The sequence below is a fragment of the Astyanax mexicanus genome, chromosome 4, assembly GCF_023375975.1.
Source record: "Astyanax mexicanus isolate ESR-SI-001 chromosome 4, AstMex3_surface, whole genome shotgun sequence".
In the NCBI taxonomy this organism is placed as follows: domain Eukaryota; kingdom Metazoa; phylum Chordata; class Actinopteri; order Characiformes; family Acestrorhamphidae; genus Astyanax; species Astyanax mexicanus.
This window is the reverse complement of record NC_064411.1, coordinates 28,114,181-28,133,321: the sequence shown is the minus strand read 5'-3', so window position 1 is coordinate 28,133,321 and position 19,141 is coordinate 28,114,181. Positions and strand designations below refer to the sequence as shown.

At 36.4% G+C, this 19,141-nt stretch overlaps 1 protein-coding gene across 1 annotated transcript; it reads right to left on the bottom strand.

Moving 5' to 3' along the window:
• Positions 1-570: 570 nt before the first annotated feature.
• On the bottom strand, positions 571-16,900 carry adhfe1 (alcohol dehydrogenase iron containing 1). Its single transcript, XM_049478403.1, has 14 exons — positions 16,784-16,900; positions 14,069-14,121; positions 13,858-13,901; positions 12,338-12,391; positions 10,461-10,615; positions 9,498-9,694; positions 9,188-9,265; positions 7,844-7,949; positions 6,117-6,269; positions 4,212-4,310; positions 3,553-3,631; positions 3,285-3,381; positions 2,159-2,316; positions 571-1,181 (listed from the first exon to the last, which is right to left on the bottom strand). Exons 1-14 carry the CDS (start codon positions 16,834-16,836, stop codon positions 1,098-1,100), a joined length of 1,410 nt encoding a protein of 469 aa, XP_049334360.1. The 5' UTR covers positions 16,837-16,900; the 3' UTR covers positions 571-1,097.
• Positions 16,901-19,141: the final 2,241 nt, after the last annotated feature.

The window sequence follows — 19,141 nt, the reverse complement described above, 5'->3', positions numbered from 1 at the left end:
ATCTGCTGGTGTTGATCCACTGTGTTTGATCAAGTCTAAAGTCAGTGCAGTTTTGTTTTCCCGGAAAATCTTACAGCACTTCATGCTTCCCTCTGAGGACAACTTTTATGAAGACGCAGATTTCATTTTGCAGCAGGACTTGGCACACTGCCCACGCTGCCAAAAGCATCGGTCTCATATAATATTCAAATTTTCTGAGGTACTGCCTTTTGGATTTTCAGTGACTGTAAGGCATAATCATCAACAATAAAATAAATAAACACTTAAAATAGACCACTCTGTGTTTAATACATCTATATAATTAATGAGTTTCACAATTTGAACTGAATTACTAAAATAAAGTTTCTGTCTCTTTCTAGTTCATAATGCACCTTATTCATAGTACCCTTTTCATACTGTGTGTAAATCTGTGGCCTTGTTTAACCAGTGATCTTTCAGATTATGAAATATGATATAATTTTTTTGATCCAAACTTGGAAATACACAATAGCAACAGAAACGAAACAACGAAGGCAATATTTAATATTACATTATATTGCATAGAAAATAGAAAATGACAAGCCAAATGAATTGAAGGAAATGTATTTAATTGTTTTAAAATTGTATAAAGTATATGAAGTCTGATTAAGCCCTGTGCTCAGGCCTTTTTAGTGTACACATACCGACAAGGTCATACAATGTTCAAATGGCCAATGAGCAGCATTAAGGATTAAGTTCCAAAAAGAATCAATTTCTGTTTTTATTCCCAGAGCACAAATGCCCTTCACTGGACATGCCTCTAGGTACATCAAAAGATTAGATATTGTCCTGATTTTAACAATAGGAATGCTTTTAATTACACCTCTACACATCAACACAGTTACACTGTGTGCATCTGAACATTAGGTAGGCAATGACAAAATACTTTTATTGATTAGCGATCAGAATTTACTATGAAAAAGTTTACAGAAATATACTAATTAGCTCAAAAATATATATTTTTTCATCATCAATATAAACATCTTTCTTTTTCTGAAACAATGCAGGGTGGTCATATTTAATTTATTTAAAGTTGTTCAGAAACATGTCCCGTTGATATCCTGTGCCCGCACACGTGTTCAGAACAGCTTCATGGAAGCAGCAAACAGTTCAGTCAGATCTTCTTCAGTGTGATATCTGGGGGCTAGTTTTGTCACCCTCTCCTGTATAGAAACAGCATAGAAACACACACATATATAAATATTAACTGAAGACACACATGCTAAAAAATAAGCACCAAGGTGCATACACCAAAACTGAGAGTTGAGCTACACATACAGAAGTAGAGTGTAACACATCAGTTGTAGAGGTTCCTAATGGAGTTCTTCTACTTTTGGAACAGTGCAGTAGAGTAAGCATTGAAAAAAGGTAGAGTGTCTAGTTGCAGGACCTCATTAGCATAACGTCGGGCTGTCAAAGTGCCTGTAAAGAACACTAAAGGTGATCTAGGATCATACGATTTCACACACCACTCCATTACATCAGCCCTTTCAGGACAAACCGTTTATCTCCACACACAAATTTGTTGGCCGTCCCAACCGAGACAAATGTCAAACTTGTCACTAGGCCTGTCACGATAAGATTTTTTTGTGGACGATATATTGTCCCAGAAATTATTGAGATACACAATCTTTTTGTAATTTTACAAAACATAATGATAACAAAATAGCATAAAAAGCAATTATACACTTTTTAAAGACAACGGAAATTTGAATTAATCATTTATTTTAATTAGTTTGGGAATTATATAATTATTTCTTCACATACTTTTGTCCACACTGTGTGACAGTTATTGAAGCATGACTGGCTAAAATAATGTTCACTGTTATATATGTAAACAAACATACAAATAAACACAATAGACTATATCACGATTATTAAAAATTATCAAATATTATTGAGGTCATGTTAATTTATCGTACAATAAATCGATATTGCAATCATTGTGAAAGGCCTACTAGTCACTAAAGATGACCAACTGACTACCGAGCAAGTATCATTCCTGTCTGTTGATTCCATCTGGGTGCAACAAATTTTGACAATGATTGTACTAATACTGTCTGTAACTGTATAATTAATGCTGTGATGATAGCTGTGGGCTAATAAACAGTGTACAGTATAGAGATTAGAATTTATGAACCTGAGGAATGGTTCCCTTCACCAGAGCAGGAATATCCTCTTTACTGTAGCCAACTGCAGCCAAACCGTCTTCCACCTCCAGATCAAACAAGATCTTCCTCAGTGTGTCAGCCAACACAGAGCCAGCATCCGCAGCCTTCACGTTCCTCACATCAGCACCTGATCACAATAACAGTAAACACACCTGCTTTATTCGCCGTAACAGTTCTGCATTTGTGTTAGAAATTTCTGTTCATAATAAATGGTTTATGGTCGTATGGTATAAAGTAAATGCAGTCTGAAAGTCTGAAGTAGCTACTGCTGTGGACACCAGAGCGTGAATTACGGGGTGTGTATCTTGTAATACAATTACAAGCAATTACACAAACTCTCCTAAAGTGGATCATACCATTGCTTGCCTCTCTCATTGGTCACGTGTTTTGCATCTTCATTAAGGTAGCACCTGCACAAGCCGCAGCACTACATGTAAGTAACTGCTACCTATCTTTCTCAAATACACTTTGTTGCCTTTACTAAATCAATTACATGAAGTTAGATTCTTTGAATTTACCATTCCACCTTAAATAATGCTGCAGATGTGTTTTTAGGCACGTCTTTAGCTTTTATGGTGGAACAGAACATTCAAATAAGTATCCAAGTAACGTAAGCAGAAATGTTTAAATCTCATACAGTGCTTCATTTCTACTACAGAACATGAGATGTTCTACACTCAAATATTCATCTAGTAAATCACTGCATTGATGTATAATCTTAAGCTTATTTTTTATTTTTGTAGGATATGAAAGTTTTATAGACAACAGTTGCAAGAGTATAATGCAGTAAACAGACAGTGTTTTACTATCCCTTTTAAATCCCACCCACATCCACCCCACCCCGCCCACATCCATCCCACCTTGCCCATCCACCACACATATCACATATTCATATATACATGAAGGATATGAATGTCATTTTTTCTGGGCAAGAAATCTGCTTACAAGATTCAGATTTTTAGGTGACTTATGTCTTTAATATTACTACATTCATAGTGACCTCACAATTGTAAGAGTTATGCTTAACCAACCTTCATTTAAGCTACTTAATCTTATTTACAACTATTTACAGCACTTTTAACACAGAGGCATTACCCAGTATCTCTGCTGCTTCTAGATGGCGCTCCGGGCACATACTGGCAGTGAAGGCAAAGACAGCAGGGGATGTAAGTACCACTGAGAGACCATGCGGCTTAAAGGAATACACACACACACACACACATTGTATAAATAATTTAAATGACAACTTCAGTTATTTTCAGTTCTTTAATACTTTTAAATCCATAAAATATACTGAAAAATGCATGTTGAGTTTTACCCAAATTTGTTATTTTGCATGCTGTGCTATTCAGGAGTGTCTTACCACTAATGCATGGTCCACACTGTAGCCTTTAGCTTTATGGGTCTTCACATTGCCAGCAATTGGATAAGACATTCCGTGACTGAAATGAAAAAAAAGAGAAGTGTTTTCTATTTGTTTTTCTTACTATTTATTTCCAAATTTCTCAACTTTTTTTCTCAATTTGGAAGGCCAATTACCACACCCACTCATTAGTCCTCGACCTAACACTAGGAAAGCTTCTGACACCCTGCCAGCTCTGATAAATCGGCTAACAGATGCCTGTGCTTACCAGCATAAAACTATGAGTGATGTGGGGAGAGAGCTCCATCTACCTGTCCAGAGAGAGCAGAGCCACTTGTACTCTCTCAGACTCTGGCTGCTGATGGCAAGCAGCATGATCCAGGGTTTGGATCAGAGTGGCAGCGCCTTAGTTTGCTGGAGCACCCAGAGCCCTAGTGCTCACCATTTGTGAAAAGATGACGTCACCTAATAGTTTACTAAGCAGAGTTAATCAATAAAGCAGGGTCTCTATCTGAAATCTCTCTCTCACAGAGACATAACTAACAAAGCAATCAAAAAAAAAATTAAGAAATTAAAATGTATGTGTCATGTTATATAACAACCTTGTACATTTGGACAGAAGCACTACAAGTGAAAAACAAAGTAATTTAGAAAATTACCATAAATGAACTCCTGCGTTGCCAAAACCGATTCCAGCAAATACGCTAGCCAGGTGCATGCTGGAGCGCGCCTCCACGTCATCAGGGTCCCGCACCGCTCTGACATACACCGAAAAAAAAGCCAAAAAACACACACAACACACATACATAAAAGGGTAAGGTATGGCCAAAAATGGACATCACGGTATTTTTCAAGATTCTGGCGGTTTCATGGTACATCACAGTATTTTAATTTTTTTTTGTTTAATATTTATTTTTATGGCTGGGCTTTAATATACGTTTGTGAGTTACTGTACTGTTAGGAGTACATATAATATAAAACACTAAGGCTTTAAATTAAGGCTTTGATTAGTATTGGGTTTTCTTTGTCCCATAAAATTACACAATATATGAAGAAATCAGACTTCGTTAGCAGAAAAATAGCTAAAGAATGTAAACAATAGACCTTAAAAAGAGATACGCTAACAAATTTAACACGGCTTCCTTCACAAAGTTAAATATTTTAATAAATAGTTTAATATAAATTGACTATATGTTATTCCTGAAGCCATTAGAGGCATTACAGTATTTAAATCAGCTACAATTCCCTTCTTCCTCCAGCTAACAAACACATTCAAATCAGCCTTTAAGCTACAGTATTAATATATTTTAAAGGGCTCTAGTTACAGCTCTATTTTACTGAGATAAAAACATTCGTACAGTAGAAACGGCAGCAGGAGGTGTTCTGATTTCTCTGCAGGGCGGAGTTAGACCAGCGTTTTACTCTCTTCTTTGCCGGTGCTCTTCCGCACGGCGCTCCACAGCGCCCTCTAGCGGTGTGGCGGTATGACAGAAACGCATACCGGTTCGAATTCCCCCCGCGGTATACCCAATGAACCGATATACCACCCAGTACTAGTATGTGGTCACCTGACTGCACTGGCAGACTCAAGGGGGAGGCAGGGGGGCAGCTGTTTTTAATTATGCTTAAAAGGTCGTAAAAACTCATACCTACTTACATCTCCTTTAAAACGTACAGGTCCTTAGTCCACCACCACCTGACTATCACATAGTCCCACACGTTTAAACGTATAGAACATCCCATTTCAAACTGATAATGATCCTCCTCCTCCAAACTGTACTGAATACACATCTCACTGCTGGAATCCTAAACATTACCCCAGCTGACTCCCAGCATTGGGCATTGTGATGTTAGGCTCATACCACTGGATTTGCTTTTTACTTAGCTATGTAAATCAGTTTCAGGCAGACAATTTTATACATTATACTTCAAAAAGTATCACAATAGCACTTCCAGTTGACCAGTACTGTTTCAGTCTCCAAGTTAATCATGTCCAATGCCAAGAATCAGTTACAGAGGACTTTAGCCGTAAGGGGCTGTGAAATAGTTCAACTGTGATTTCTGCACGGGTTGAGCAACATTTAAATACCTCTGGAGTGCTATTTGCGATCCAAAGCCAATAGTCTCATGTCAGTATCTGATATTCTGTTCAGTTCATTTAATGCTAACTGTAAGTATCAGAAAACATACATAAGAATAAATAAAAGAAACATGAAATTAAATTTGAGGGCACAATAATAAAGGCTTACTAATAAAAACCTTCACTAATATTTTGTGGCAAAATATAACCCAATTGTTATAGCCTTTTTTTAATATACGTAAAGTAAATGTAAAAGGCATTATAATGTAAAGCCTTTCCAAGTGATTAAATGCAGTAACTGTAGAGAAGGGGGAAGGGCAATGCCCATATTTGTATTCTTCACTACAGAGAAAAGACTGGAAGACCAAGGTGACTGAAACTTACAGACACAGACATGTAGCGATCCATAAAAGTAAAAAAATAAATGTAATAAATACTTAATACACTTGAGCAGAACTGGACTTTCTCTCATACACTGATGTACCGTTTTAAATACTTGGCAACCATGCGGAGGGCATGTTTTGCCCAGACATCGCTGACTGGGTTGCTGCCCTGGTAGGCAGGGCGGTTGATCGGGTTGGTGGGGCAGGGACTCCGCATGGTGTAAGGCAGTGCAGTGTAGGATTCCAGTGCATGGCTATGGAGAGGAACAGAGGGATACGGAGATGCAATGAGAAATCTGCATCTACAGCAAGTAGTGTTAATTCACTAAGTAAGTTAGAATACACAAATAGTGGAACTTCAATCCTGCACTTTTATTAAAATATTTAATGCCGTATCATTATGATAATACTGTGCCTTTTGTCTTTTACAACCATAAAAATCTGACGTCAGACTATGCAGAAATAATATTTTCCTGCTTAATCAAGCTTTATTTTCACTTTTTAAAAATTTCCTGTCATGCATTGCATAGGTCCACCTTTTATGGCCAGCTGCACAACAGGGTCGACAATGAAAGAGTGGACAAATTGAGGTAAAGCTTAAGCTGTCCACCCTAAGTACGGATAAATATTAAGTGAAATTCATATTATTAATTTCTGAACATGAAGAAAGTGACTTCTGTCACTTGAAAATAACACAATAATAAGATTGTGAGGTCACTGAAGGTTACTTTCTTAAATTGGAGGGGTTATCTTAAGTTGTACCACAGTTAGTTCTGACCATGCAATGTGATTGGCTGTGAGGCGTTCTGTGAGTGCCGTTATCAGCCGATAATGCACTGTAACCGAAGCTCTTCATGTAGCGCTTACAAACCAAACAAACAGAGCAGCTATAAACTGAGCAGCAATGGAACTATATTAACTTGCGGAATTTTTATAACCAAACAGATCTTATTTTTCTCGTCTTCTTTAACTCAAAATCTTTTAATAAACATTGATAATGGAACTGTGGTATAATCACAATAATAAAAATAAAAAAGCAGTGCCAATATTACACATTATAGCACGAACCTAGAGTGTATTATTGCTTAAATAACAGAGTGGATGGGGAATTCTTGAGCATGTTTAAATAGCTTGCTATTTTCATGAAAATAGCTAAATCAATAATTGAAATACATAAATTATAAAAAAAACGTAAAAAAAAAGAAAACAAAAAGAATGTTATTTAACTAGAGATGTATAGTAACGAAGGAGAACTACTTCACTACTGTACCGTAGTACTAAAATTCTGTATCTAATGGAGTATATATTTTTTTAGTTTATTACTTTTACTCTGATACATTGTTTATGTGCTGCATCATTACTCGTTACAGTTATAAAAATGATAGGAGTCACTGGGTTTGATGAAGCTCTTTATTATTGAGTGACACTAATAAAAGTACTTTTACTTTCAGTACTCCATTACTACATTTTAAACTACATAAACTACTGAAGCAATACTTAAGTACCTTTTTTAAAAACATTTTAGTACAAATACTTAAGCGTGGAGATTCAACAACACTTCAACTGTTGATTAAGTCTGGGTTTCTAGTACTTTATACATGTCTGTATTGAAACTAATGGTTAATAAAGTATTAACCTAATACTCTATGTGTGTAATAATGTTTTCAATTAAATCTTGAAAAGAAATATTTTTACACATTGTTTGTAATGGCACAGAAGGAACAATATATTTTAATATCAACCTATAAAAGGCCTATTTGTTTATTCTCAACAACCCAGTCATACCAGTACTTCAATGACCACACTCACACAGTGGAATGAGTCTTACCAGAGCACATCGAAGCCACTGTTGGCAGCTACTCTGGCTGGCATGTGCAGGGTGTGAAGTGGATCCACCATTCCCAGAGTGGGCCTCAAGGACCGACTAGCTATGCCTGAAAAGAGAATGTGTTAATATACATGTAAACATGTACACTAGACAACAATTTACACTACAAGTAAACACCTCATTCTGCTGCTGTGGACACTGAGCGTAAAGTAGCTATGCTAACTCAACATTCTATCATATAGCTAGCTAACTCATGCCCACCACCTCTCAAAGAAGGGGAGCTGCATCTGTGGTCGCAGACATTCAATTTAAAACATCCACCCAAACGCCCATATGTACATGATGTGCAGGAAAAACTCAATTACAACGCTCTGGTGAAACAGATGATTAGGAGCCATGAGCCATTTCTTTCTGTTTTGATGTTTTTTAGTTGGTTTCTCATCCACAAAATGGTATGAGCGGACTTATGGATGTTTGGATGGATGTTTTACGTTTATTTTTTGGTTTCTCCAACCACAGATGCAGCTCCCCTCCTGTAGAAGCTGATAAATGTAAGTAAAAACTTCCAGTTACTGTAATATCCTGTAACTAGCAAAATATATTACATGACTCGTTCTGTGTGTTTATCATCACTGTGGGTGTATTCTATATTAATGGTCCACTAGTTCACCTGATGTTCTAACACATAGTAAACAAATGTAGCCCCCTGTATATCATCATACAAAATAAGGTGGATAGTCACACTTTACACTGATCACAGAGCTTTAAACTTCCATTATCCTTACATTTTTAAAATTATCACCATTTATCCTTAGAGCCAGTTTGACCACAGTTATTTAAAACAGCAGAAAATGCAGAAATAATGTTGATTAAACAATTTAATAAAGTCTGGGTCTCCAGAATGTTATTTTTCTTTCTTTGAACTTTGAATTATTAGTTCTAGAATTACTTCATAGTGTTGTTAAGTTACATCATAGTTATCTTAGTATTATATACCCAAATGTGTGTGAAACATGTATTAGATAATTCTAATAATTAATGAAGCAAGCTAAAACAGCCTGGGGTAAAACCAACCCATCAAATAACATTTTAAAAAATCTATAACATTACAAATTTTAATTTTACTTTTACTTAAATTAGGAAACGTCATTAAATATTAAATATGAAGGACAATAATTATGTCAATTATGCCAATCAACACCGAATGGGGTCAAATAGACACTAAAGATAATAGGAGGGTTCAAAGCAATGACACACCACACTACAGCTAAAGTACTCTGTAATAGACTGTAATGTTGTGTTCAGGCGTTTGGTGATGTGTTTGGTGCTTGAGGTTTCTGAGACCTGTTTTAGCCTTCAAGTCTTCAAAGTCAAAAATGGCCACACCAGTAGTTTCACTTCCAGTGCCTGCTGTGGTGGGAACTATCACACACACACACACACACACAATTATAAAAAAGCATCCATTTTGGTTATCTTTGAGTACAAACAATTTGAGGATTTCTGTTAACTGTTTAATTGTGTATATTAATTTATGTTGTGTCATGTTGGCTGTTTAAGTGTGTATGAGTACCTTTTGTTCAGAAGCTAAAGTGTGTATTAGCCTGTGCATGTGTGTGTGTGTGTGTGTGTGTGCGTGAGGTTATGTAAATACCAGCAATAAGAGGCTTCAGCGTTCCAGTAACTGGCTTTCCTTTGCCGATAGGTGCGTTAACAAAATCCAGAAAGTCAGCTGTCGGGTGACATGCATAGAGGTTGGCTGCTTTACAGGTGTCGATCACAGAGCCTCCGCCCACAGCTACGTATGCATCAAAATCCCTCTTCTTCGCAAAATCAATAGCTGCCTTGAAACTAAAAAATGGGGGGAAAAAATTATATCGTCTGTATTAAATAATACAAAATGCTCTGAATACTGTTCTCTGCATAGACTCATCATAATAAAACAATTGCACCCAGAAGTAAGATGAAGATTATCAGAAACAATAAATGGTAAAAAATAAAAAATATATAATATATAAAATTTTTTTAAAAATAAATAAAAATCTCTTTTTAAGGGCGCCGAGTGGTCCAGCGGTCTAAAGCGTTGCCACTATGAGCGGGAGGTCACAGGTTTGAACCCCAGCTCATGCAGCTTTGCCATCAGCTCCCGGCGCTCAGAGGGAGCAAAATTGGCCCTGCTCCCTCCGGGTGGGTAGATGGCGCTCTCTCCCCACATCATTCCTAGGGTAATGTCTGCAGCACAGGGCGTCTGTGAGCTGATGTATAGGAACCGAGTCGCTGCGCTTTCCTCCAAACGCGCTGTGATGCTAGTCGGTAATGCTGCATCAGCAGCAGCTCGAAAAGAAATGGTGGTTGACTTCACATGTATCGGAGGAGGCATGTGTTAGTCTTCACCCTCCTGGTGTGTTGGGGCATTACTAGTGATTAGGGAAGTCCTAATGAGTGGGTTGGGTAATTGGCCGTTCAAATTGGGGAGAAAATGGGAAAATATCAAATTTACCCACCATTCATGTCGGTTGATTCATTTTGGGGGCATCTATTTTTTGGGCAATGAATTTAAATGCACAAGCTAAACAAATAGACACACACAAACACAAATACACACAGACACACAAACCTGCTATCTGTGGGCTCTACCCTCACTTTATCATAGCATTCATATTTCACACCATGTCTAGCCAGCGAATCCAACACTGCAGTGACTGGCGGCAACCTGGACAAGTTACTGTCAGTCATTAGACACACATTCCGCACACCGAGATTCTGCAGGTCCTGAATAAACAAATGAAAATACACATTATGCACTTCCTTTAACATACATTTCCTACTGTATTTAAAAAAAAGAATTACAAAAAAAACAACTAATTCATATTTAACAATGAGCATGGTTTTGATTACCACAAACAAACAATGACTATATGGTTTCAAAGATGCCTTTATAATTGCGCTATCATACAATAATTTTCAATAAATATTATTAAATATAGTGCCTCCAAATTATGTTATAATCCCACCTCATCTCGGACACTCATAGACAAATGGCTGACAGACTCATTAGTACCTAAAATGTAATTACAAATCTATATCGGTCAAAGCCACGGCCTTGGATGTAATGAGGGCGTGGCTTGCGCCGTAAGGAGGGCCCACGCTGGATGAGGGCGGAGTTAGATAGCCAACCCCGCCTTCCTACAGGCTGCAGCGAGAGGCTTTTGTCAAGTTGTTTGGCTGTACATATGAGTAGGGGTGGGAATCACAAGGCATTTCATGATACAATATTATCACAATATATTATTACTCTACACTTTACTGTACGTCATACAGCTCTGGAGAAAAATAAGAGACCACTTTAAAATTATGAGTTTCTTTGATTCTTTAGATGATTACAAGCCATCAAACCAAGCTGAACTGCTTGAATTTTTGCACCAGGAGCGGCATAAAGTTATCCAAAAGCAGTGTGTAAGACTGGTGGAGGAGAACATTACAAGATGCATGAAAACAGTGATTAAAAAACAGGGTTATTCCACCAAATATTGATTTCTGAACTCTTAAATCTTTGCATAATTTGAAGTCTAAAAGCTCTGCATCTTTTTTGTTATTTCAGCCATTTCTCATTTTCCGCAAATAAATGCTCCAGATGACAATATTTTTATTTAGAATTTGGGAGAAATGTCTGTAGCTTATAGAATAAAACAACAATGTAAATTTTACTCAAACACATACCACATAAATTAATAGCACAATCAAAGAAACTGATTCAGAAACTGAAGTGGTCTCTTAATTTTTTCCAGAGCTGAACAGGGGGTTGGACAATGGAACTGAAACAACTGGTTTAAAGCACAATAATTTATTGTGGTGACGGACAGTTCTGGTGGAAAAAGGAGAGTTGAGGTGTACATTGAATTCTGCCGTGATTTGAGCAGCCGTGGTTTTATGTTTGTTGGATACAATCCGGGTTAGCACCCGAACATCCCTTTCAGACAGCTTCCTCTTACAGCGTCCACAGTTAATCCTGTTGGATGTGGTTGGTCCTTCTTGGTGGTATGCTGACATTACCCTGGATACCGTGGCTCTTGATGCATCACAAAGACTTGCTATCTTGGTCACAGATGCGCCAGCAAGACGTGCACCAACAATTTTCCTCTTTTGAACTCTGGTATGTCACCCATAATGTTGTGTGCATTGCAATATTTTGAGCAAAACTGTGCTCTTAACAGTAAATTCAGTCCAACTGTGCGGCAAGTCCTGGGGAGCTTAAATCACACATGTGTTTCTAAAAATATATAGATTTTTGATGGCATATATGGTACAATTTTAAAGCGTTATTGATATTTTGTCTCAATCCTACTTACGAGTTTTATACAAGCTTATGATGGTCATTATAATTGTATTACGTGTGCAATATAATGAATCATAATGCATTTTGAATACAGGAGTCTTAGGAAGTGTTACTCATTATATTTGCTGAACTTTATTTAAGGACTACAAAAACATTACCATGCCAATCTCTCTGGTGACGCCCTCTCCGTATCTGATATTAGAGCAGGCCATCTGAAACACACAGACAGACATCATCCGATCCAGCACAGACCAATCAGAATTCAACTGATAAAAAAATACAAACTAAACCTCTTTTCACAAGCTGCCTGTTTGATACCGGTCTTTACCAGAGTTGCTGTGTTTAGAAGAAACTCATTGTAAAATGATGAACAGCAATATGCAAGGAAGTTTGGCCAAACCCCTGGTCAAAATACGCATATTGTATGAAATGAAAAATTTTAGGCAAGATCAGGGTGTTATTTTTTTGTGCAATTTTACAGTTAAAAAAAGTAAAAAAATAACTACTGTGCAAACAAGATCTCAGAGCTTAGCTTACAGGGCTATGGTCCTAAACTCCTAAGCAGATGTCTACCACTCTTAGAATAAAAAAGTGCATGTAAAATTTTTTATCAGTTTTCATCAATTCATAATGTAATTTGGAGAGTTTCAAGAATTGAGCAGGTCAAGCGAAGGTCTGGAAAACTACTGTAGTAATCTATAGGCGAGATGTGCAGCTTGATTAAGGGGCTGTCAGTGTGTCTTTGCTATCATAAAGACAGGAAAAGTACAATTTGTACAAAAGTACGGGGGTGCCGTCAAAATACTGTGCATATTTCCTTTCCAGAGTCAGCGCGTGTCGGGGTGTGTCCCGATTCACAGGCAGCATACTCTGAAGGATGCAATCCACTGAGATAGGCGGTGTATTACTGCGCATCTGTGACGCAATCTGCCTTCGAATACAGCCTCCGAAGGATGCGGCCCCTAAATTGGGACACACTGTAAAGTTTTTTCCCCACGCGATGCACCGCGAGAGTAGTGTGAAGCGCTCAAGCTAGCATGGAAGACTGCAGATTCAGATAACTCTGAATCGGAGCCATTAACTTCTTCATCCAGGGGTAGTTCAGCAGTGAGTGTAGCAGAGTATTTCACTCATTTGAAAAGTCAGCAGCTTTCGCGCTAATTGTAAATCCCCCCCCCCTCTCAGCACCCCCTCCCAACCCCCCATCCGTTTAGCTCCCTCTAATAAATAAATGCAGAGTATATGTTTTTAATACATTGCAAACTGGGGTGCCTTGACATTTTGCATACTTTTAAAGGGTGTCGTGAAAAGGTTGAGAAACGCTGGACTAATCGACTAATCAAAAAAATAATCATCAGATTAGTCGACTACCACAATAATCATTAGTTGCAGCCCTAGTGTTGTGTGTGTGTAATGAGCATTGTTGTAGTTCATTCTCTCGTTCTTTCTCTACCTTTGCTCCAGACAAGTTTTTTTTATGTGTGCACACAGGTAATGAAATTTGAGCTTGCTGTAATTTAAGGTGTTATTGCTTCTCACTCTTATGATGTGTATGATGTGTTGTTGTAATTTTTTTCATCATACATGCCTTATAGCCACAGTATCAGATATTCTGACCAAGGGTCATTAAACGTTTGCATCTCACTGTATATAAAGATATATATTATATGTTACTCACCTCAAAGGCATAGTCAGTTTTTCTTCCACAGGTGTGTCCAGTACCTGAACACATAGGAAATATGATGATTTCAGCTCCATGCAGTTTTACACTTCTCACTTTAACTTCATATGTGGATTTTTAAGGATCAGCTCTCTGAGAATAATTTTTTTAGAAGTTTGCACCTATAGTACATTTGGACCGGCTGAAGAGAAACATCGGTGAAAGGTACCTGGAAGATAGGTGTGTGCAGAATTCACATGGGAGTGAGCTGGGCATCTGCATCTGTTAAAAGAGACATAAAATACCCAGAGATTTCTCCTTTTTACTGGAAATTTGGACACTTTCTGGTATTTAGAGAATAAGTCAGATTAATCTATCAACAAATAGCCTACCTATGGAAAAAAGTAAGTAGACTGCATAAACAACATACCAATAGATCCTGTAAAAAAGACTCTCTACCAAAATTGGATTAAAGCTCTCTCTTTTCATAAAAAAATCATGAAGTAAAAAAAAACAGTAGACCTCCTTCAGCTAATGGTAGACTTTATGTAGTATAAACAAAAAGTAATAATTAACATCAAACATAAGAACTCTGTAAGTAAAAGTGTAAGTGTTTTAATACATTAAAAAATATTTTTGTTTATACTGAATTATAATACATAACCTTTATAGTTGACAAATTAAAAGCTTACAAAGAAAATTTTAACCATGGTGCTCAATCAATTTATTCATGAACATAAAAGAATAAGATTTTAAGACCCGATTTTTAGACAGAAATAATATAATATATAATAATATAATAATAATATCAATATTATAGGGAAAGTTAACTGTTGGAATTATTTGGACACTAGAGATAGAAAGACAGTTTAGAAGAAAAAAATTAGGTGGTAAAATGGGCGGGGCTGCAAACCAGCCACCAGAAAAGCTGGAAACAATAATGTAAATTTTTCATGACTGAATTTAAAACACTGAGAGAACAAAATGTATTCTTTTAACTTTTAAATTAAATAAGCATTAATTTGGCAAACCTTTTTTTTTATTGACTATTTAATGTAAGGGGGTATTGGTACTATCAAAAAAGCATACATAAGCCATCACTAATAATATACTACCGAATTTATTTATCAAAGTACTTCCATGTTATTGGCTAATATGTATGCCAATTTAATCAGTAAGGTTATTAGCTTACAGTGTAGCACTGTTGTTTTTTATTCTTGTATTTTGGTAACTGGAAACAAAAACTTAAAATGACAAGAATAAATTAATGTTTTTTAAACGTTTAATGTGATTTACAACAAAAGTTTACAAACTAGGAACATTTTCTATCATTTTACAAAAAAGAACTGTTAAAATAATTAAAACTGCACAAACAAAACAGAGCAATCCTGTTATATTTTGCTATTTTAAAGGTTTGTCACAATGGATACCATGATGCTTTGGAGTTTGTAATCACTCACTCTAGCTTGTTTCTAACTGGAGGAATTCAAGGTGTTACAACCGTCCCATGTTACAACCGTCCCGTGTCTTCTAGTTTTGTTCATTTTTGTTATTTTCTGTTGTCTAAGAGATGTTTAAGAAGGTCGGCTGGAATTTTGGCGTTTGGATAGTTTAAATAATCAGCATCATGAAAGGACACTAAGCTGAGACTATAAACTTTAGTGGGCGTGTCCATTTAAGAGACGCCCCTCAAGAACAACATAATCTTTTTAATAAAAGAGCTGAGTGATGTTCATGTTTAAATGCTGTTGAAACCTGTTGTGGTTGATGTTTAAAACAGTCTGTTGGTATTCATTATTTTATACTGAGTACTAAAGTAACTCTTGTACTAATCTAGGTATTAATGTTAGCTGGCGTAACTAGTTTCTGAGCCAATTTTAACAGTTAGTTAGAGTAGTAGCTAAAGATCAGGGACAAATAAAGTAAAGTAAACTTTCAGGCTTTACTCACTTGCCACAGCGGTAAGTTTGAGTAATGGGCCTGATTGTAAAATAATGGAAATTGTCTTAAAAATTTAAATTGATACTAATGATTAATGTTCTGTTTTTGTTTTATGGAATTTCCAACCTATCCAGCCTTCTGATTTTAGACAGAATTAATCAGTAAATTTACAGAAACAATATGTTTTTTATACATAAAAATTATAAAATAACAGACTTTTTCCAGGTAATGAAACTACCTGGAAAGTGACTTTTAAACAGTGTATGCATTGAAATATGCACTACCTAGTGAAAGATTGGACACATTATTATTCAGTGTTTTTATTTTTTTCTACATTGTGACTGAAAACCACAGTCATTCAGACTATGAAGGAACACATAAGGAATCATGTAGTAATTTAAAAGTGTTAAACAAACCAAAAAACTCTGAAGCATTTAGATGCTCTTATCTTGGGAGGATACTTTTAAAGGTCTTGAAATGTTTCAGATTGACTGATCGTCATTTCTTTTTTTTTCTTTCCTTAGTTTAGCAATTCTTGTCATAATGTGGATTAGAACATTACTCAAATATAGCTATTATCATAAAGCTGACTGAGAAAATACAGCCAAGATGTGTGAAGCTGTCATTTAAACAAGAGGTGCTATTTGAAGAATCTAAAATATAATATTCTGGTTTGTTGAACACTTTTTTGTTTACTAAATAATTCCATATGTTTCTCTTCATAGTTTGGATGACATTGGTATTAATATACAATGCAGATCATTTTAAAATAATGAAAAACGCTGAATTTAAGGTGTGTCTAAACTTTTTACTGTTATTCAGGTGTACATGCGCAGTAAGATTCAGCGAGTGTGGGTTAGACTGGTGTTTGCTGTGGGAGCAGCTGTGCAGTAGTGGACTGGAGGAGATAAATGAGTGTAAATTAACCTGTGTCTCTGTCTGTGCAGCTCATATATACCTGTGCAGTGTTAGTGTTAGTGTTAGCGGTGTTTATTAGACTCACGCGGCGCTGGTGATCTGCTTCAGTAAGTGCACTACTCTGCTGCGAGCTGCCATTACTGCAGGTCTCTGAGATCTCCTCTCACTGCTGCTCCTCCCACCCAGGAACACCACCACCCCACAGCAGGGGGGGGGGGGGAGAGGAGCAGCACTCACACACTGGAGGAGAACAGGAACACGTCACTTCCCTACAAACTGAGGCCGCGTCCCAATATATACTATACACTATAACTGAGGCTGCGTCTCAATTACATATTATACAGTAAAACGGAAACTGCGTCCCAATAAATATCATAGACTAAAACTGAAGCTGTGTCCCAATTAAATATTACACACTAAAACTGAAGCTGTGTCCCAATTAAATATTATACACTAAAACTGAAGCTGTGTCCCAATTACACATTATACACTAAAACTGAAGCTGTGTCCCAATTAAATATTATACAGTAAAACTGAAACTGCGTCCCAATAAATATTATACAGTACAACTGGCTGTGTCCCAATTAAATGTTATACACTAAAACTGAAGCTGTGTCCCAATTAAATGTTATACACTAAAACTGAAGCTGTGTCCCAATTACATATTAAACTCTAAAACTGAAGCTGTGTCCCAATTAAATATTTTACACTAAAACTTAAGCTGTGTCCCAATTAAATATTATACACTTAAACTGAAGCTGCGTCCAAATTAAATATTATACAGTAAAACTGAAACTGCGTCCCAATAAATATTATACAGTACAACTGGCTGTGTCCCAATTAAATATTACACACTAAAACTGAAGCTGTGTCTCAATTAAATATTATACAGTAAAACTGAGTCTGTGTCCCAATTAAATATTATACACTAAAACTGAAGCTGTGTCCCAATTAAATATTACACACTAAAACTGAAGCTGTGTCTCAATTAAATATTATACACTAAAACTGAAGCTGTCTCCCAATTAAATATAGAATAAAACTGAAGCTGTGTCCCGATTACATATTATACACTAAAACTGACACTGTGTCCCAATTAAATATTATACACTAAAACTGATGCTGTGTCCCAATTACATATTATACACTAAAACTGAAGCTGTGTCCCAGTTAAATATCATACACTAAAACTGAAGCTGCGTCCCAATTACATATTAAAGACTAAAACTGAAGCTGCGTCCCAATTAAATATTATACAGTAAAACTGAAACTGTGTCCCAATAAATATTATACAGTACAACTGAGATTGCGTCTGAGGCTGCGTCCCAAATAAGTACTATACACTAAAACTGAAGCTGCGTCCCAATTAAATATTACACACTAAAATTGAAGCTGTGTCCCAATTACATATTATACACTAAAACTGAAGCTGTGTCCCAATTACATATTATACACTAAAACTGAAGCTGCATACCAATTAAACAGTATACACTAAAACTGAAGCTGTGTCCCAATTACATATTAAACACTAAAACTGAAGCTGTGTCCCAATTACATATTATACACTAAAACTGAAGCTGTGTCCCAATTAAATATTATACATTAAAACTGAAGCTGCATACCATTTAAATATTATATACTAAAACTGAAGCTGTGTTCCAATTAAATTCTATATAGTAAATCTGAGCCTGCGTCTCACTTAAATACCATACACTAAACCGAGGTTGTGGCCCTTAATAAATCCTTTACGATAAACTGAAGTTGCATCCAAATTAAATGCTACACACATTAAAACACATGGCTTTGACCCAATTAAATGCTACACACTAAAACTGAGGCTGCTTCCCAATAAACGCTTCACTTTGCAAACAAGGCTGCCTCCCGAATAAACGCTACAAACTAAAACTAAGGCTGCATCCCAATTAAAATCTACACAATAAAACAGAGGATGTGTTCCAAATAAATACCACACACTAAAACAAAGACTTAGTCCCAATTAATCTCTACACACTAAAACCGAAGCTGCATCCCAATTAAACACTATACACTAAAACTGAGTCTGTGTCCAAATAAAATATTATACACTAAAACTGAGGTTGCGTTACAGTTAAAAAATATACACTAAAAGTATGGCTGCATCCCAATTAAATACTTTACACTGAAACTATGGCTTCATCCCAAATAAATTCTATACAGTAAATCTGATCCTGCATTTCACCTAAATAACATACACTAAACTGAGCCTGTGTCCCAAATAAACGCTACACACATTAAAACCTTGGCTTTGTCGCAATTAAACGCTACACTCTAAAGCTGGGGCTGCGTTCCAACTAAACGCTACACAGTAAAACTGAGTCTGTGTCCCAGTTGGATACTACACACTAAAACTGAGGCTGCGTCCCAATTAAATGCGACACACTAAAACGGAGGCTCTATCCCAATT

Bases quoted from the DNA above. Each gene is read 5' to 3' on its own strand.
- adhfe1 (XM_049478403.1), bottom strand. From the start codon at position 16,836: ATGGCAGCTCGCAGCAGAGTAGTGCACTTACTGAAGCAGATCACCAGC. The intron at 10,616-12,337 runs GTAATGTTTTTG...TTGTTTATTCAG, and splicing joins TCACCAGAGAGATTGGCATG to GACCTGCAGAATCTCGGTGT. The intron at 9,695-10,460 runs GTTTGTGTGTCT...CCCATTTTTTAG, and splicing joins GTAGAGCCCACAGATAGCAG to TTTCAAGGCAGCTATTGATT.